The sequence below is a fragment of the Cherax quadricarinatus genome, chromosome 19 (genome assembly GCF_038502225.1).
Source record: "Cherax quadricarinatus isolate ZL_2023a chromosome 19, ASM3850222v1, whole genome shotgun sequence".
Lineage (NCBI taxonomy): Eukaryota > Metazoa > Arthropoda > Malacostraca > Decapoda > Parastacidae > Cherax > Cherax quadricarinatus.
This window is the reverse complement of record NC_091310.1, coordinates 4,053,296-4,076,073: the sequence shown is the minus strand read 5'-3', so window position 1 is coordinate 4,076,073 and position 22,778 is coordinate 4,053,296. Positions and strand designations below refer to the sequence as shown.

Here is a 22,778-nt window from a genome sequence, read left to right as displayed (position 1 = left end):
ACAGTGAGTGCAAGAACAGGACCATATATATATATATATATATATATATATATATATATATATATATATATATATATATATATATATATATATATATATATATATATATATATATATATATATATATATATATATATATATATATATATATATATATATATATATATATATATATATATATATATATATATATATATATATATATATATATATATATATATATATATATATATATATATATATATATGTATGTATATATATATATATATATATATATATATATATATATATATATATATATATATATATATATAGTTAGTTCCTTGATAATGTGAGTAGTCACGAAAGCGCTTGGAATTTCTCTATTCTTTCAGAGTGGTTGTTTTGCATATTCTGAAATCACCTGTTTACTGTGATCTTATTGCATATGTATGTATATATATGCAAACAATCGCAGACGGGCGATCATAACTATGCAGGACAAGCCACTGGGGGTGGAAATCTTTAGCTCAATTACTTTCACACTTCTCAGTGCGTCGTAAGGAGCTGTGCAATGTTGCAAGGGAGCAACCAAAGCTGGGAGAGAGGTCTCAGAGTAGCGTAGGTGTCACCGGCCACGGTTACCCTTAGACTGTGTTAGTGGTCGGTGCCAACCCCACCCTACCATCATCCCCCCACTACCCATATAGGGTAGGAGGGTTTCTGAGATACTGTAGACATGGATAGTTATTATTCTGTGTGATCTTTTCAAATAATGAAAGAAAGGAATACAATGTGCTCTTTGTCCATTTAAATGTCCTGCTCTGAGGTACTCGAATGTTCTACCCATGTACATCGGTAGAACATTACCCCAGTCACTTCCAAGACTTACTTAATTTTTTATATGCCAACCTGCTAAGTCATCTTCCAAATATCTAAACACATTTCCTCCTCATACTCCCTCCTTCCAATTTATGCCCAACCTTTCATGGCTTCATTTTTCTTCTTACGTTAATTACTTTGCTTTTTCGCATACCCTCCAAAATGTGTTTACTAACTTTTACAGCTTCTCTTTAGAATTACTTATAAATACTATGCCATCGGTGTAAAACACATGTGACAGCTCCCACTTTGTATTAGTTTCATTATCTTTTAATCCCACATCTCTTCCCATCACCCTAACTTTCACTTCTTTAACATCCCCATCCATAAATATATTTAGCAGCTATGGTGATATCACACATTCCTGTCCAAGACTTAATTTCACTGGAATATATTCTCCCATAAGAACATTCTTTATTTTGTCTAAGACGTGTTCACTTTTATGCATCACTGTGTTCACATGACTCAGGTATCCCCTACCCTTCCTAAAACTTGTTCTTCTACAATCCTATTCTTTGACCTTCAATTATAATTTTGTGTCATACCTTACCTGGTATACTCGATAGACTTATTCTTCCATAAATCATGAACTCTGTTATTATGAATGCTCTCTTCCTGTCTCTAGGTACCTTTCCCTATTCATATGTATACGAAATAAATTCAGTAACCAATCCAAAATTACTGTCTTTATCCCCTCAATCCCAGCTTTATTAACCCCTTGCATTCTATCCACTGTCTCACGTATCTCCACCACACGTACATCTGGATCTTCCTCACTTCTTCAAGATGTTATTGTCTGCTTGCCAATTACATAATTAGCATTTTGCAACTATTCAGATAATTTGGAGTGGATTTGTCAGCAGATGGGTCTATGAAACACGAAGTGAACTATGTAATTGACGAGGTGAAAAAGGTGAGTGGTGCACAGAGGCACCTGTTAAGACAAAGAACGTCCTGCATGGAGGCACAACGGGAAATGTATGGAAGTGTAGTGATACTAACACTCTTATATGGGTATGAAATATGTGTTGTAAATGTTGCAACAAGGAGGAGGCAGGAGGCAGTGAAGATGTCGTGTATAAGGGCTGTGGGTGGTGGGAATACAATGCAGTTTCGTAGCTTGGAAATTAGGAGCCGTGGGATACTAAGAACTGAAGAGGGATTTTTAATGTGATTCAGACATTAGAGATAGTAAAACAAAATAGGATGACCTGGAGGGTGTATAAATCAGTAGTGGAGGGAAGGCTGGGTACGGGTTGTCCTAGAAGAGGTTGAAGTGAGTTGGGTTAAAAAGGATTGAGTTCGAGGAGCTTAGACAACCAGAGAGCATGTGTGAGCTTTGTTGGTAAGAGTGAAGGCAACTGCGTTAGTTGGACTTGACACTGCATTTAAAGTTTTGAACTTTAGGACTGGAGCCCCCTTCTGACAAGGAATTGATGAAGTGAGTGATTGTGAGACTTTTTCTTCTCTTTTGGGTCACCCTACCTGGGTGGGAGACGGCCAGAGTGTTAAAAAAAATATTTATTGCCCAACTAACAACATACACATGCACAAGTCTACCCATGATTTTTGTATCTTTTGATACTTAGTCCAACAAACTACTGTCCTAACGCCTTATATCTCGTGTAGTTATTCTTCTATTCTTAAAATACGTATTACCTATCACCAACTCACTTTCTATACAACGTTCAGTTTAAGGCCTCACTTATCACTCACCCTTGAAACCCAAATCATACATATTACATCCACTGCAACAACTTCTCCCACTTTTGCATTTAGGTCCCCGACCACAATTATTTTATCACTTGTTTTGAAATTTTCTAAACTCATTGAACAACTTCCTAAATTCCCCACCCCCCCCCCTCTCCTTTGCCCGCTTCCTTTCCCAGATACAATTACAATTACTAGAACACAATTCTCATATTAAAATCACATTCATAGTCACATTATCTAGGAATTTCTACACCTATATACCATCTTCTCCTCCTTACATATTGTATCATTTAACATTACTCTTTCCCTTATTTCTGCTATAGTTCTCTCAGATACACGCGATTTAATTCCATTTATGTTTACCCACTGAAATTCTCTTACTCCCTTTAACTTTATTTCGTTAGAACTGGAACATGTATCTTCTTTCATCCATAACATTTACTGTCATTTCTTTCATGTCAACTATGCCACACTCACGTGCAATTAGACATCTCAAATTTAAAACAGAATTCTCCGATTTATTATTTTTTAAGAAGAAATATTTTCCTAGCTCCGTCCTCCCGGCATTTTAGTCACGCATGGCTGACGGAGGAATAGTTCTTTTCCACTTCCTCTTGAAAGTGAGAGGAAAACTCTAGATTATGAAACTAGAAGAAAGCTCAAATGCATTAGTAGTATGAATAAAGTCTAATTGATTTTCCAAAGGCCGAGAAAGTTGTATCAAGCAGGTTTATGGTTGAGGGAAACATAATTGAATCAAGATTCATAAGAAAATTAGTTTTGATTTCAATATGACTATTGGTTTAGGATTATACAAATTAATTAATAAAATTTGGGAAGAATTTAACATATTTAAGAAGTCGTTAACCATCCATGGCGCATCATAATGGGACGAGTGTAATGCTGGACGCCAAGTTGAGGTGATATCTCAGTCTTAAAACCCTTCTGTTGTTCTATTATTTTTTATAGTTCCTTGATATTGTTAGAAATCACGAAAGCTTGTAATTTCACTATTTTTTCACTATGTTTATGCTGCATTATGATCATTATGCTGCATTATGATCATTATGCTGCATTATGATCATTATGCTGCATTATGATCATCATGCTGCATTATGATCATTATGCTGTATTATGATCATTATGCTGCATTAGGACCTTAATGTTGCATTTTTGAGCATTATCTAACATTCATTCGGTTAATATATACACATCAATGTTCTCGTTATTTTTCACATTATCAAAAAATGCCCTAAATCAACTAACGTTTTTACTTAAAGTTATGAAAAGAAACAATATCCAAGCCACAAGTAACAGTTTTAAATTAATGTGATTTACCTATACAATGTGATCGTCAAAGACTTGGAATCCAGCAAAGTTTTTTTATTGGGGTTTTTAAGACTGATTCATTCCGTTATGTCTGAAATATTAATTTATTCCCCGAGGCGAGCACAAAACATATCAACCTCCTGTACTACCGGACTAACCGTAATATATTTATTCCTTGACAGCGCCTCGCCAGCCTCGCCATCAGGATCTCATCAGTGTTAACTCGTCTTCCGTCACCCTCCACCTGTACACCTGGCCCTCCGGTGGCTGTCCTATCACCCAGTGGGCGGTGGAATACAGACCTCACTCTGAAGCAGGTTTCACTCCTCTAGCATCTCATCTGGCGGGGGACACAGACTCCTTCACTCTTCCAGAGTTAGCACCACTAACGTGGTACCAGCTGCGTATCACGGCCAACAATGCTGCAGGGTCTGCAACTGCAACGTACGATGTGGCCACAGCGTCTCTCACTGGTGGTACGTGTCACAGAGGACGTGAATTATTTGTTTTCCACATTTAAGGTTTCTGTCTTCTTTCTTGTATTTTGTCTCTTTCGTATTGCACCTTTGTAGGAAAAAGTTGTAGCAAGGTGTTAAAATTAATACTATGTGTTTTATGTATGTAAGAATCTTGAATGTGTTGAAAGGTAAGTAAATTAAGCGTTTTGAATGCATAAAGAGCAGTTTTGAACACAGATGATTACTCTTACAACACTTAATTTACATTTACAACACTTAATTTACATTTACAACACTTAATTTACATTTACAACACTTAATTTACATTTGCAACACTTAATTTACATTTACAACACTTAATTTACATTTACAACACTTAATTTACATTTACAACACTTAATTTACATTTACAACACTTAATTTACATTTACAACACTTAATTTACATTTACAACACTTAATTTACATTTGCAACACTTAATTTACATTTACAACACTTAATTTACATTTACAACACTTAATTTACATTTGCAACACTTAATTTACATTTACAACACTTAATTTACATTTACAACACTTATTCTACATTTACAACACTTAATTTACATTTACAACACTTAATTTACATTTACAACACTTAATTTACATTTACAACACTTAATTTACATTTACAACACTTAATTTACATTTACAACACTTAATTTACATTTACAACACTTAATTTACATGTACAACACTTACTTTACATTTACAACACTTAATTTACATTTACAACACTTAATTTACATTTACAACACTTAATTTACTTTTACAACACTTAATTTACGCCATCAAGAGTTTTTCTTCCAACACTGTGTCCACCATTCTACTCCTCTAATTCTAGACACTCACATGCATTTAACAAACATTTCTAAGTTCTTCCTCCATTTTCCAGTACAGATTGTTATTTAAGAAATCTTTTATTAAGTTTCTTAGATGCCCAAAAATTATTCCAAAATTTAGTAAAATATCTAGTTAAGAACCATACAAAAGTTGCTTCGTATTTATACATTTATACTAATTAACTGTTATTTTCATGATAGTTCAACCTTTCATTGTTAATTCTCCTTTTCCTCCTGAGTTGTGGATGTTTTATCAAATTCTGTTTTTATCTTTTCATAAGTTATCAATTATCATAGGTTATCGTCATCAATTATCATAGGTTATCGTCATCAATTATCATAGGTTATCGTCATCAATTATCATAGGTTATCGTCATCAATTATCATAGGTTATCGTCATCAATTATCATAGATTATCGTCATCAATTATCATAGGTTATCGTCATCAATTATCATAGGTTATCGTCATCAATTATCATAGGTTATCGTCATCAATTATCATAGGTTATCGTCATCAATTATCATAGGTTATCGTCATCAATTATCATATGTTATCGTCATCAATTTTCATAGGTTATCGTCATCAATTATCATAGGTTACTCCCATCAGTTATCATATGACACTGTCAACAATAAATTTTAACACCAACACACCATCATCACCACCACAATCACTATATCATCTACAATCATCATTCCTCACAGTACCCCACCTACAATCATCACTCCCACTACTAATTCATCTCACACCACAAACACTGCCCAAAAAACAGACTAGACCTATTAAACATTTAGACTATTCGTAAAATAATGCTCAGCATACAGCCACGTTACAGAAAATTTACCCTCTTATGTATTCACCTGTTGAACGGAATTTCAGTAGAAATCTCGTGACAAAAATACTTGAAGCTTTCAGGAACAGACGTAAAAACTTAACTGTTGCCAATAATTAAAAACATCGGTGAACGCTTTGTGAATATAAGTTCAGACATGCAAGATCCCGAATGATTAAGTTCAGACATGCAAGATCCCGAATGATTAAGTTCAGACATGCAAGATTCTAAATTATTATGTTCAGACATGCAAGATCCTGAATAATTAAGTTCAGACATGTAATATTCTAAACAATTAAGTTCAGACATGCAAGATCCTAAATTATTCAGCTCAAGCATGCAAGATTCTAAATTATTAAGCTCAGACATGCAAGATCCTAAATTATTAAGCTCAGACATGCAAGATCCTAAATTATTAAGCTCAGTCATGCAAGATCCTGAATGAATAAGTTCAGACATGCAAGACCCTGTATGATTAAGTTCAGACATGCAAGATCCTAAATTATTAAGTTCAGATATGCAAGATCCTAAATTATTAAGTTCAGACATGCAAGATCCTGAATGATTAAGTTCAGACATGCATGATCCTGAGTAATTAACTTCAGACATGCAAGATCCTAAACTATTAAGCTCAGGCATGCAAGATCCTGAATGATTAAGTTCAGACATGCAAGATCCTAAATTATTACGCTCAGACATGCTGTCGGATGGTTGTTCTGGAGATATTAGATGGTTGAAGAAATACACACTAGGTCGATTGTTAACATATATTGAGAGAGTTTTGTGAGAGAAAGACCAGGCCTACCTGTCTCGTCTATGCCTAGGGTGGAAGTGAGGACGTATACTTCTGACTAGCTGCTCACTTGAGCGTGACTCGTGACTACACAACTAGCCACAGAGCCTAGCTGGACAGGGAAGCTATGTATAAAGTAACTAGTACTAACTACAATATGCTACACAAGTATATAACACAGGGATTCAGCAACACTACTGACAAAAGACTTGGCAGACGATGCACCATCCCCCCAATGAAAAGCAGGGGTGTCACTAGCACGTTAAGAGACCATACAATAAGTGTCAGGGGCCCGAGACTGTTCAACTGCCTCCCAGCACACATAAGGGGGATTACCAACAGACCCCTGGCAGTCTTCAAGCTGGCACTGGACAAGCACCTAAAGTCAGTTCCTGATCAGCCGGGCTGTGGCTCGTACGTTGGTTTGCGTGCAGCCAGCAGCAACAGCCTGGTTGATCAGGGGCTGATCCACCAGGAGGCCTGGTCACAGACCGGGCCGCGGGGGCGTTGACCCCCGAAACTCTCTCCAGGTAAACTCCAGGTAAACAGCTCGGTCATGTTACGTATGGCGTTTCGACATACAATACAAACTGTACAGGCTGAACAGGCAGGCGGCTCTGAGCTGATTCTATACCATAGCAAACACAACAAGGAACTTGGAACTAACCATAGGAATGGTGAAAGGATGTAATCGATGTTATTGTAATGCATTACAAGTATGATATATCACTATTTATTGTAATTGGTATAATCAATGTTGGAATAGTATACTAAAATAAAGATGGAAATGATCAATAGATCTGTATTCATGTGATCCACGGAATCTGAGGAAGAATATATATATGTGTATATGTATATATATATATATATATATATATATATATATATATATATATATATATATATATATTATTATTATTTTTTATTATCACACTGGCCGATTCCCACCAAGGCAGGGTGGCCCGAAAAAGAAAAACATTCACCATCATTCACTCCATCACTGTCTTGCCAGAAGGGTGCTTTACACTACAGTTTTTAAACTGCAACATTAATTAACACCCCTCCTTCATGGGGAAGTGGAACAGAATTCTTCCTCAGTAAGCCATGCGTGTCGTAAGAGGCGACTAAAATGCCGGGAGCAAGGGGCTAGTAACCTCTTCTCTTGTATATATTACTAAATTTAAAAGGAGAAACTTTCGTTTTTCCTTTTAGGCCACCCTGCCTCGGTGGGATACGGCCGGTACATTAAAAGAAGAAGATATGTATATATATATATATATATATATATATATATATATATATATATATATATATATATATATATATATATATATATATATATATATATATATATATATATATATATATATATATATGTATATATACACACACACAAAGATAGTGCTTAAGAAAAATTTACTGTTAAATCTTAGAACTCATAACATTCACACATTCACACACAGAGAAAAAAAAATATTTCTGAACATTGATCAGCCGATAAAAGTCCACTAAGATCACTAACAACTATGACAAGATCACTATAGCTTAAGACCGACAAAACTAAGACCGACAAAACTAAGACCGACAAAACTAAGACCGACAAAACTAAGACCGACAAAACTAAGAACACTATTACTAAGATCATAATTGAACAAAATTTATGATCAATTTCATAACATAATTTCCAAAATCTAAGAACACTTTAGACAAGATCATTATAACTTAGGACAAGATCACTATTACCAAGATCACTATTACCAAGATCACTATTACCAAGATCACTATTACCAAGATCACTATTACTAAGACCACTATTACCAAGATCACTATTACCAAGATCACTATTACCAAGATCACTATTACCAAGATCACTATTACCAAGATCACTATTACTAAGACCACTATTACCAAGATCACTATTACCAAGATCACTATTACTAAGATCACTATTACCAAGATCACTATTACTAAGACCACTATTACCAAGATCACTATTACCAAGATCACTATTACCAAGATCACTATTACCAAGATCACTATTACCAAGATCACTATTACTAAGACCACTATTACCAAGATCACTATTACCAAGATCACTATTACCAAGATCACTATTACCAAGATCACTATTACTAAGACCACTATTACCAAGATCACTATTACCAAGATCACTATTACCAAGATCACTATTACCAAGATCACTATTACCAAGATCACTATTACCAAGATCACTATTACTAAGACCACTATTACCAAGATCACTATTACCAAGATCACTATTACCAAGATCACTATTACCAAGATCACTATTACTAAGACCACTATTACCAAGATCACTATTACCAAGATCACTATTACCAAGATCACTATTACCAAGATCACTATTACCAAGATCACTATTACCAAGATCACTATTACTAAGACCACTATTACCAAGATCACTATTACCAAGATCACTATTACCAAGATCACTATTACCAAGATCACTATTACTAAGACCACTATTACCAAGATCACTATTACCAAGATCACTATTACCAAGATCACTATTACTAAGACCACTATTACCAAGATCACTATTACCAAGACCACTATTACCAAGATCACTATTACTAAGACCACTATTACCAAGATCACTATTACCAAGATCACTATTACTAAGACCACTATTACCAAGATCACTATTACCAAGATCACTATTACCAAGATCACTATTACCAAGATCACTATTACCAAGATCACTATTACCAAGATCACTATTACCAAGATCACTATTACTAAGACCACTATTACCAAGATCACTATTACCAAGACCACTATTACCAAGATCACTATTACTAAGACCACTATTACCAAGATCACTATTTCCAAGACCACTATTACCAAGATCACTATTACCAAGACCACTATTACCAAGATCACTATTACGAAGACCACTATTACCAAGATCACTATTACCAAGATCACTATTACCAAGATCACTATTACCAAGATCACTACTACCAAGATCACTATTACCAAGATCACATTTAAACAAAATTCATGTTCAGCATAGCCATACATGTTTACCAGAATCTAAGTACACTTAAGTACACTAAGATCGCTAAATCTATGATCACAAAATCACTATTAATAACATATCTCTTCAAAACACTATAACTAAGATCACTATAAAAACTAAGAGCATTATTACTATGATCACATTTACACAATAATCATGATTACCAAAATTTAGGAGCACTATAGACAAGACCACTAAGATAACTATAACTGTGATCAATTAGGACAAGAACACTAAAACTAAGATCAAAGATCACACTCATTTTTATACACATATCCTCATAAATCAGGATCACCAAATCCACAACATGTTTATCAAAATCTAAGATCACTTATAGTGTTTATACGCACACACGTCTTCTCAAATCACTATAACTAAGACCACTAAAAAACTTAAGAAAACTATTACTAAGATTACTTACAACTATGACAAGAACAGCAAAACTATGAACACTGTTAATAAGATCACTAACAACTATAACAAGATCACTATAGCTAAAAAAAACTTAGGACAAAACCTACAAAAATAAAAACCCAGAATACACACATTTTTATACACACACATCTCCTCAGATCACCAAAACTATAACACTGTAACCACAAATACCTAGCTCTGCTGGGTGCGTGATTTTTGTAGGACAGTATGATCCCCTGAGTTAGAGCATCTTCACTTTTTACTCACCATGAGGCACGCTAAACCATCACGGGTTCATTCCCCCGGCTAGTAGCTCACAGTGTTGATATATATATATATCTATATATATATATATATATATATATATATATATATATATATATATATATATATATATATATATATATACTGAAGAAGTCGGCCGTCTCCCACCGAGGCAGGGTGACCCAAAAGGAAAGAAAATCCCCAAAAAGAAAATACTTTCGTCATCATTCAACACTTTCACCTCACTCACACATAATCACTGTTTTTGCAGAGGTGCTCAGAACACAACAGTTTAAAAGTATGTACGTATAAAGAGACACAACATATCCCTCCAAATTGGAAATATCCCAAACCACTCCTTTAGAGTGCAGGTATTGTACTTCCCATTTCCAGGACTCAAGTCCAGCTATATAAAAATAACCGGTTTCCCTGAATCCCTTCACTAAATATTACCCTGCTCACACTCCAACAGATCGTCAGGTCCCAAATACCATTTGTCTCCATTCACTCCTATCTAACACGCTCATGCACGCTTGCTGGAAGTCCAAGCCCCTCACCCACAAAACCTCCTTTACCCCCTCCCTCCAACCTTTTCGAGGATGACCCCTACCCCGCCTTCCTTCCCCTACAGATTTAAACGCTCTCCATGTCATTCTACTTTGATCCATTCTCTCTAAATGACCAAACCACCTCAACAAACCCTCTTCAACCCTCTGACTAATACTTTTATTAATTCCACACCTTCTCATAATTTCCACACTCCGAATTTTCTGCATAATATTTACACCACACATTGCCCTTAGACAGGATATCTCCACTGCCTCCAACCACCTTCTCGCTGCAGCATTTACAACCCAAGTTTCACACCCATATAAAAGTTTTGGTACCACTATACTTTCATAAATTCCCTTCTTTGCCTTCATAGATAACATTGTCTCCTCATATACCTCAATGCACAACTCACCTTTTTTTCTTCATCAATTCTATGATTAACCTCATCCTTCTTAAATCCGTCCGCCGACACGTCAACTCCCAAATATCAGAAAACATTCACTTCTTCCATACTGTTCCTCCCCAATTTGATATCCAATTTTTCTTTATCTAAATCATTTGATACCCTCATCACCTTACTCTTTTCTACGTTCACTTTCAACTTTCTACCTTTACACACACTCCCAAATTCTTCCACTAACCTTTGCAATGTTTCTTTACAATCTTCCATAAGCACAATATCATCAGCAAAAAGTAACTGTGTCAACTCACAATTTAATACAATTTAATACAACCCCTCTCACCAGCACCCATGCATTTACTGCTTTTACAACCCCATCTATAAATATATTAAACAACCATGATGACATTACACATCCCTGTCTAAGACCTACTTTTACCGGGAAGTAGTCTCCCTCTCTTCTACACACCCTAACCTGAGCCTCACTATCCTTATAAAAACTCTTTACAGCATTTAGTAACTTACCACCTATTCCATATACTTGCAGCATCTGCCACATTGCTCCCCTATCCACTCTATCATATGCCTTTTCTAAATCCATATATGCAATAAAAACTTCCCTAACTTTATCTAAATACTGCTCACATATGTGCCTCAATGTAAACACTTGATCTAGACATCCCCTACCCACTCTGAAACCTCCTTACTCATCCGCAATTCTACATTCTGTCTTACCTCTAATTCTTTCAATTATAACCCTACCTTACACTTTTCCTGGTATACTCAGTAAACTTGTTCCTATAATTTTTAAAATCTCTTTTGTCCCCCTTCCCTTTATATAAATGGACTATACATGCTCTCTGCCAATCCCTAGGTACCTTCCCCTCTTTCATACATTTATTAAACAAAAATACCAACCACTCCAACACTATGTCCTCCCCTGCTTTTAACATTTCTGTTATGATCCCATCAGTTCCAACTGCTTTACCCCCTTTCATTCTACGTAATGCCTCACGCACCTCCACCACACTCACATCCTGCTCTTCTTCACGCCTAAAAGACGGTATACCTCCATGGCCAGTGCCTGAAATTACCGCCTCCGTTTCTTCGTCGACATTTAAAAGCTCCTCAAAGTATTCTCGCCATCTACCCAATACCTCCATTTCCCTATCCATTAACTCCCCTACTCTGTTTTTAACTGACAAATCCATTCGTTCCCTAGGCTTTCTTGTTTAACTCACTCCAAATTTTTTTATTATTTTCGTTAAAATTTCTTGACAGTGCCTCTCCCACTCTATCATCCGCTCTCCTTTTGTTTTATATATATATATATATATATAGAGAGATATATATATATATATATATATATATATATATATATATATATATATATATATATATATATATATATATATATATATATATATATATACATATACATATATATATATATATACATATACATATATATATATACATACATATATATATATATACATATATATATATATATATATATATATATATATATATATATATATATATACATATATATACATATATATATATATATATATATATATATATATATATAGAAATATATATATATATATATATATATATATATATATATATATATATATATAAAAATATATATATATATATATATATATATATATATATATATATAGATATATACATATATATATATATATACATATATATACATATATATATATATATATATATACATATATATATATATATATATATATATATATATATGTCGTGCCGAATATGTAAAACTGGTCAGTTAGCAAGAACTCATTTAAAATTAAGTCCTTTCTAAAATTTTCTCTTATACGTTTAAAGATATATTTTTTTCATTTATGTTAACGTAAAAAATTTTAATTTTGCACCAAAAGAATCTTTGAAAACTTACCTAACCTTATTATAACAAGAACAATTTATTTTAGCCTAACCCAACTAAATATATTTTAGATTTGTTTACAATAATTTAATACTAAACAAACACAGTGAAATATATTTTTTTCGTTATGTTCAGAATGACTTTGGCGAAATTATTGCATACACAAATTTTCGCTTGTCCTATATGGCAAGATGAACGTTGCTATTTAAGCCAAGATCGCAAGTTCTGCCTATTCGGCACGACATATATATATATATATATATATATATATATATATATATATATATATATATATATATATATATATATATATATATATATATAATATATATATATATATATATATATATATATATATATATATATATATATATATATATATATATATATAGACTCACGAAATAGTTATAACACACTATACACAATGTGAATAATTTGAAGATAAGGAAGTTGCCTTTATTCCCTTGACAGCAACTCTGGCGCCGGAATCAGTGATCAAGGTGGTTGAAAGCCAGGGAGCGTCACTCTACCTTGACCCTCATGTCTTGGCACCAGTCGTGTCTGGCATAGCATGTACTCTGGCTCTACTTCTGTGTGTGGGTCTCCTGGTCTCCAGAGGGTAAGTTTTTGGCACTGGTCTTACACATGTGATCCTTCTCGTCCACAGTGACAAATTTGATTTAGATTCATACATAAATCTTTCCCTTAATTTTACTTAATTTGAAACATTTTAGTCAGCTGCTCCAAAACTAATATAAATTTTCACACAGAGGGAATTCACTGTTATGAAAGAATCCGTAACATCAAAAGCTAAAAAAAAAAAAATATCTTTGTAAAAGCCATCAAACAGATTTTGCCGATAAGAATATTTATTTTCTGAAGCGATAAAAATTATTTTTTCCAGCTGAATCAATGACTAAGCATTTTTGCTACTTTTATTTAACGATTGTGAAGATTTTTTTTATTATTCTCCGGGACGAAAAATACCCAGCAAAGAATTTCTAATTGAAATTCCACCTCTCCAAACTGGATTATTAGTGAGCAGAGAAATTCTTCCACTGACTTCCCAAAAATAGCAGAAGACAATTATCTTAGTTATCTTTGCTGGAATAACTATTTCTTCTTAAATATAAACGAAAATGGTTAATAATTATCATTAATTAGTCCAAATCAAATTGATGTTATCAATATTTTGAGAGTTCTCCCCCGTGGCCTGGCTGGCAAAGTTCTCGCTTCACACACCGAGGGCCTGGGTTCGATTCCCGGCGGGGTAGAAACATTTTGACGTATTTCCTTACACCTGTAGTCCTGTTCACCTAGCAGCAAGTAGTTACCTGGGTGTTAGTCGGCTGGTGTGAGTGGCATCCTGGGGGACAAGATTGAGGACCCCAATAAACATAAGAGAGACAGTCCTCGACGACGCACTGACTCTCATTGGTTATGCTGGGTGGCTAACCCTTCAGGGTTAAAAATCCGAACGAAATCTTACCTTATCTTCCATCCATCAGAAACTGTCATGTGGGTGTTGTCGCTGCTTGAATGTTATAGTGTGAACACCATGTGGGTGTTGTCGCTGCTTGAATGTTATAGTGTGAACACCATGTGGGTGTTGCTGCTTGAATGTTATAGTGTGAACACCATGTGGGTGTTGTCGCTGCTTGAATGTTATAGTGTGAACACCATGTGGGTGTTGACGCTGCTTGAATGTTATACTGTGAACACCATGTGGGTGTTGTTGCTTGAATGTTATAGTGTGAACAACATGTGGGTGTTGCTGCTTGAATGTTATAGTGTGAACACCATGTGGGTGTTGTCGCTGCTTGAATGTTATAGTGTGAACACCATGTGGGTGTTGTCGCTGCTTGAATGTTATAGTGTGAACACCATGTGGGTGTTGTTGCTGCTTGAATGTTATAGTGTGAACACCATGTGGGTGTTGTTGCTGCTTGAATGTTATAGTGTGAACACCATGTGGGTGTTGTTGCTGCTTGAATGTTATAGTGTGAACACCATGTGGGTGTTGTTGCTGCTTGAATGTTATAGTGTGAACACCATGTGGGTGTTGCTGCTTGAATGTTATAGTGTGAACACCATGTGGGTGTTGTTGCTGCTTGAATGTTATAGTGTGAACACCATGTGGGTGTTGTCGCTGCTTGAATGTTATACTGTGAACACCATGTGGGTGTTGCTGCTTGAATGTTATAGTGTGAACACCATGTGGGTGTTGTCGCTGCTTGAATGTTATACTGTGAACACCATGTGGGTGTTGTTGCTGCTTGAATGTTATAGTGTGAACACCATGTGGGTGATGTTGCTGCTTGAATGTTATAGTGTGAACACCATGTGGGTGATGTTGCTGCTTGAATGTTATAGTGTGAACACCATGTGGGTGTTGTTGCTGCTTGAATGTTATAGTGTGAACACCATGTGGGTGTTGTTGCTGCTTGAATGTTATAGTGTGAACACCATGTGGGTGTTGTTGCTGCTTGAATGTTATAGTGTGAACACCATGTGGGTGTTGTTGCTGCTTGAATGTTATAGTGTGAACACCATGTGGGTGATGTTGCTTGAATGTTATAGTGTGAACACCATGTGGGTGTTGTTGCTGCTTGAATGTTATAGTGTGAACACCATGTGGGTGTTGTTGCTGCTTGAATGTTATAGTGTGAACACCGTGGTGTCAGACTTGTCTTGCGAACACTGGATATTGAAGAGAGAACACTATGGTATCAGCATTGTCTTGTAAATGCCGGTGTAAATAACTGAATGTCCACACTAATGTGAACACTGTGCACTGTAGTGTGAACACTGTACACTGTAGTGTGAACACTGTACACTGTAGTGTGAACACTGTACACTGTAGTGTGAACACTGTACACTGTAGTGTGAACACTGTGCACTGTAGTGTGAACACTGTACACTGTAGTGTGAACACTGTACACTGTAGTGTGAACACTGTAGTGTGAACACTGTGCACTGTAGTGTGAACACTGTACACTGTAGTGTGAACACTGTACACTGTAGTGTGAACACTGTGCACTGTAGTGTGAACACTGTACACTGTAGTGTGAACACTGTACACTGTAGTGTGAACACTGTACACTGTAGTGTGAACACTGTACACTGTAGTGTGAACACTGTACACTGTAGTGTGAACACTGTACACTGTAGTGTGAACACTGTACACTGTAGTGTGAACACTGTGCACTGTAGTGTGAACACTGTACACTGTAGTGTGAACACTGTACACTGTAGTGTGAACACTGTACACTGTAGTGTGAACACTGTACACTGTAGTGTGAACACTGTACACTGTAGTGTGAACACTGTGCACTGTAGTGTGAACACTGTACACTGTAGTGTGAACACTGTACACTGTAGTGTGAACACTGTACACTGTAGTGTGAACACTGTACACTGTAGTGTGAACACTGTACACTGTAGTGTGAACACTGTACACTGTAGTGTGAACACTGTACACTGTAATGTGAACACTGTACACTGTAGTGTGAACACTGTACACTGTAGTGTGAACACTGTACACTGTAGTGTGAACACTGTACACTGTAGTGTGAACACTGTACACTGTAGTGTGAACACTGTACACTGTAGTGTGAACACTGTGCACTGTAGTGTGAACACTGTACACTGTAGTGTGAACACTGTACACTGTAGTGTGAACACTGTACACTGTAATGTGAACACTGTACACTGTAGTGTGAACACTGTACACTGTAGTGTGAACACTGTACACTGTAGTGTGAACACTGTACACTGTAGTGTGAACACTGTACACTGTAGTGTGAACACTGTACACTGTAGTGTGAACACTGTACACTGCAGTGTGAACACTGTACACTGCAGTGTGAACACTGTACACTGCAGTGTGAACACTGTACACTATAGTGTGAACACTGTACACTGTAGTGTGAACACTGTACACTGCAGTGTGAACACTGTACACTGTAGTGTGAACACTGTACACTATAGTGTGAACACTGTACACTGCAGTGTGAACACTGTACACTGCAGTGTGAACACTGTACACTGTAGTGTGAACACTGTACACTGTAGTGTGAACACTGTACACTGTAGTGTGAACAATGTACACTGTAGTGTGAACACTGTACACTGAAGTGTGAACACTGTACACTGTAGTGTGAACACTGTACACTGTAGTGTGAACACTGTGCACTGTAGTGTGAACACTGTACACTGTAGTGTGAACACTGTGCACTGTAGTGTGAACACTGTACACTGTAGTGTGAACACTGTACACTGTAGTGTGAACACTGTGCACTGTAGTGTGAACACTGTACACTGTAGTGTGAACACTGTACACTGTAGTGTGAACACTGTGCACTGTAGTGTGAACACTGTACACTATAGTATGAACACTGTACACTGTAGTGTGAACACTGTACACTGTAGTGTGAACACTGTACACTGTAGTGTGAACACTGTACACTTTAGTGTGAATACTGTACACTGTAGTGTGAACACTGTACACTGTAGTGTGAACACTGTACACTGTAGTGTGAACACTGTGCACTGTAGTGTGAACACTGTACACTGTAGTGTGAACACTGTACACTGTAGTGTAAACACTGTACACTGTAGAGTGAACACTGTACACTGTAGTGTGAACACTGTACACTGTAGTGTGAACACTGTACACTGTAGTGTGAACACTGTACACTGTAGTGTGAACACTGTACACTGTAGTGTGAACACTGTACACTGTAGTGTGAACACTGTGCACTGTAGTGTGAACACTGTACACTGTAGTGTGAACACTGTACACTGTAGTGTGAACACTGTACACTGTAGTGTGAACACTGTACACTGTAGTGTGAACACTGTACACTGTAGTGTGAACACTGTACACTGTAGTGTGAACACTGTACACTGTAGTGTGAACACTGTACACTGTAGTGTGAACACTGTGCACTGTAGTGTGAACACTGTACACTGTAGTGTGAACACTGTACACTGTAGTGTGAACACTGTACACTGTAGTGTGAACACTGTACACTGTAGTGTGAACACTGTACACTGTAGTGTGAACACTGTACACTGTAGTGTGAACACTGTACACTGTAGTGTGAACACTGTACACTGTAGTGTGAACACACTGTACACTGTAGTGTGAACACTGTACACTGTAGTGTGAACACTGTACACTGTAGTGTGAACACTGTACACTGTAGTGTGAACACTGTACACTGTAATGTGAACACTGTACACTGTAGTGTGAACACTGTACTCTGTAGTGTGAACACTGTGCACTGTAGTGTGAACACTGTACACTGTAGTGTGAACACTGTACACTGTAGTGTGAACACTGTACACTGTAATGTGAACACTGTACACTGTAGTGTGAACACTGTACACTGTAGTGTGAACACTGTACACTGTAGTGTGAACACTGTACACTGTAGTGTGAACACTGTACACTGTAGTGTGAACACTGTACACTGTAGTGTGAACACTGTACACTGTAGTGTGAACACTGTACACTGTAGTGTGAACACTGTACACTGTAGTGTGAACACTGTACACTGTAGTGTGAACACTGTACACTGTAGTGTGAACACTGTACACTGTAGTGTGAACACTGTGCACTGTAGTGTGAACACTGTACACTGTAGTGTGAACACTGTACACTGTAGTGTGAACACTGTACACTGTAGTGTGAACACTGCACACTGTAGTGTGAACACTTAACACTGTAGTGTGAACACTGTGCACTGTAGAGTGAACACTGTACACTGTAGTGTGAACACTGTACACTGTAGTGTGAACACTGATCACTGTAGTGTGAACACTGTACACTGTAGTGTGAACACTGTACACTGTAGTGTGAACACTGTACACTGTAGTGTGAACACTGTACACTGTAGTGTGAACACTGTACACTGTAGTGTGAACACTGTACACTGTAGTGTGAACACTGTACACTGTAGTGTGAACACTGTACACTGTAGTGTGAACACTGTACACTGTAGTGTGAACACTGTACACTGTAGTGTGAACACTGTACACTGTAGTGTGAACACTGTACACTGCAGTGTGAACACTGTACACTGCAGTGTGAACACTGTACACTATAGTGTGAACACTGTACACTGTAGTGTGAACACTGTACACTGCAGTGTGAACACTGTACACTGTAGTGTGAACACTGTACACTGTAGTGTGAACACTGTACACTGTAGTGTGAACACTGTACACTGTAGTGTGAACACTGTACACTGTAGTGTGAACACTGTACACTGTAGTGTGAACACTGTACACTGTAGTGTGAACACTGTACACTGTAGTGTGAACACTGTACACTGTAGTGTGAACACTGTACACTGTAGTGTGAACACTGTACACTGTAGTGTGAACACTGTACACTGTAGTGTGAACACTGTACACTGTAGTGTGAACACTGTACACTGTAGTGTGAACACTGTACACTGTAGTGTGAACACTGTACACTGTAGTGTGAACACTGTACACTGTAGTGTGAACACTGTACACTGTAGTGTGAACACTGTACACTGTAGTGTGAACACTGTACACTGTAGTGTGAACACTGTACACTGTAGTGTGAACACTGTGCACTGTAGTGTGAACACTGTACACTGTAGTGTGAACACTGTACACTGTAGTGTGAACACTGTACACTGTAGTGTGAACACTGTACACTGTAGTGTGAACACTGTGCACTGTAGTGTGAACACTGTACACTGTAGTGTGAACACTGTACACTGTAGTGTGAACACTGTACACTGTAGTGTGAACACTGTACTGTAGTGTGAACACTGTACACTTTGTGTGAACACTGTACACTGTAGTGTGAACACTGTTCACTGTAGTGTGAACACTGTGTAGTGTGAACACTGTACACTGTAGTGTGAACACTGTACACTGTAGTGTGAACACTGTACACTGTAGTGTGAACACTGTACTGTAGTGTGAACACTGTGCACACTGTGCACTGTAGTGTGAACACTGTGCACTGTAGTGTGAACACTGTACACTGTAGTGTGAACACTGTACACTGTAGTGTGAACACTGTACACTGTAGTGTGAACACTGTACACTGTAGTGTGAACACTGTACACTGTAGTGTGAACACTGTACACTGTAGTGTGAACACTGTACACTGTAGTGTGAACACTGTACACTGTAGTGTGAACACTGTAGTAGTGTGAACACTGTACACTGTAGTGTGAACACTGTACACTGTAGTGTGAACACTGTACACTGTAGTGTGAACACTGTGTAGTGTGAACACTGGACACTGTAGTGTGAACACTGTACACTGTAGTGTGAACACTGTACACTGTAGTGTGAACACTGTACACTGTAGTGTGAACACTGCACACTGTAGTGTGAACACTGTACACTGTAGTGTGAACACTGTACACTGTAGTGTGAACACTGTACACTGTAGTGTGAACACTGTACACTGTAGTGTGAACACTGTACACTGTAGTGTGAACACTGTACACTGTAGTGTGAACACTGTACACTGTAGTGTGAACACTGTACACTGTAGTGTGAACACTGTACACTGTAGTGTGAACACTGTACACTGTAGTGTGAACACTGTACTGTAGTGTGAACACTGTACACTGTAGTGTGAACACTGTACACTGTAGTGTGAACACTGTACACTGTAGTGTGAACACTGTACACTGTAGTGTGAACACTGTACACTGTAGTGTGAACACTGTACACTGTAGTGTGAACACTGTAGTAGTGAACACTGTACTGTACACTGTAGTGTGAACACTGTACACTATAGTGTGAACACTGTACACTGCAGTGTGAACACTGTACACTGCAGTGTGAACACTGTACACTGTAGTGTGAACACTGTACACTGTAGTGTGAACACTGTACACTGTAGTGTGAACTGTACACTGTAGTGTGAACACTGCAGTGTGAACACTGTACACTGTAGTGTGAACACTGTACACTGTAGTGTGAACACTGTACACTGTAGTGTGAACACTGTACACTGTAGTGTGAACACTGTACACTGTAGTGTGAACGCTGTACACTGTAGTGTGAACACTGTACACTGTATTGTGAACACTGTACACTGTAGTGTGAACACTGTACACTGTAGTGTGAACACTGTACACTGTAGTGTGAACACTGTACACTGTAGTGTGAACACTGTTCACTGTAGTGTGAACACTGTACACTGTAGTGTGAACACTGTACACTGTAGTGTGAACACTGTACACTGTAGTGTGAACACTGTACACTGTAGTGTGAACACTGTACACTGTAGTGTGAACACTGTACACTGTAGTGTGAACACTGTACACTGTAGTGTGAACACTGTACACTGTAGTGTGAACACTGTACACTGTAGTGTGAACACTGTACACACTGTACACTGTAGTGAACACTGTACACTGTACACTGTACACTGTAGTGTGAACACTGTACACTGTAGTGTGAACACTGTACACTGTAGTGTGAACACTGTACACTGTAGTGTGAACACTGTACACTGTAGTGTGAACACTGTACACTGTAGTGTGAACACTGTACTGTAGTGTGAACACTGTACACTGTAGTGTGAACACTGTACACTGTAGTGTGAACACTGTACACTGTAGTGTGAACACTGTACACTGTAGTGTGAACACTGTACACTGTAGTGTGAACACTGTACACTGTAGTGTGAACACTGTACACTGTAGTGTGAACACTGTACACTGTAGTGTGAACACTGTACACTGTGTGTGAACACTGTACACTGTAGTGTGAACACTGTACACTGTAGTGTGAACACTGTACACTGTAGTGTGAACACTGTACACTGTAGTGTGAACACTGTACACTGTAGTGTGAACACTGTACACTGTAGTGTGAACACTGTACACTGTAGTGTGAACACTGTACACTGTAGTGTGAACACTGTACACTGTAGTGTGAACACTGTACACTGTAGTGTGAACACTGTACACTGTAGTGTGAACACTGTACACTGTAGTGTGAACACTGTACACTGTAGTGTGAACACTGTACACTGTAGTGTGAACACTGTACACTGTAGTGTGAACACTGTACACTGTAGTGTGAACACTGTACACTGTAGTGTGAACACTGTACACTGTAGTGTGAACACTGTACACTGTAGTGTGAACACTGTACACTGTAGTGTGAACACTGTACACTGTAGTGTGAACACTGTACACTGTAGTGTGAACACTGTACACTGTAGTGTGAACACTGTACACTGTAGTGTGAACACTGTACACTGTAGTGTGAACACT

The 22,778-nt window shown here is 37.2% G+C and overlaps 1 protein-coding gene across 1 annotated transcript in view; it reads left to right on the top strand.

The window, feature by feature from the left end:
* LOC128688200 (cell adhesion molecule Dscam1) overlaps positions 1-22,778 on the top strand; it is an 876,413-nt gene that overhangs the window by 718,825 nt on the left and 134,810 nt on the right. The window contains exons 26-27 of the mRNA XM_070086854.1: positions 4,086-4,379; positions 13,960-14,107. Of these exons, the coding sequence (XP_069942955.1) occupies positions 4,086-4,379; positions 13,960-14,107 (442 nt within the window). The remainder of the gene's footprint in view (positions 1-4,085; positions 4,380-13,959; positions 14,108-22,778) is intronic.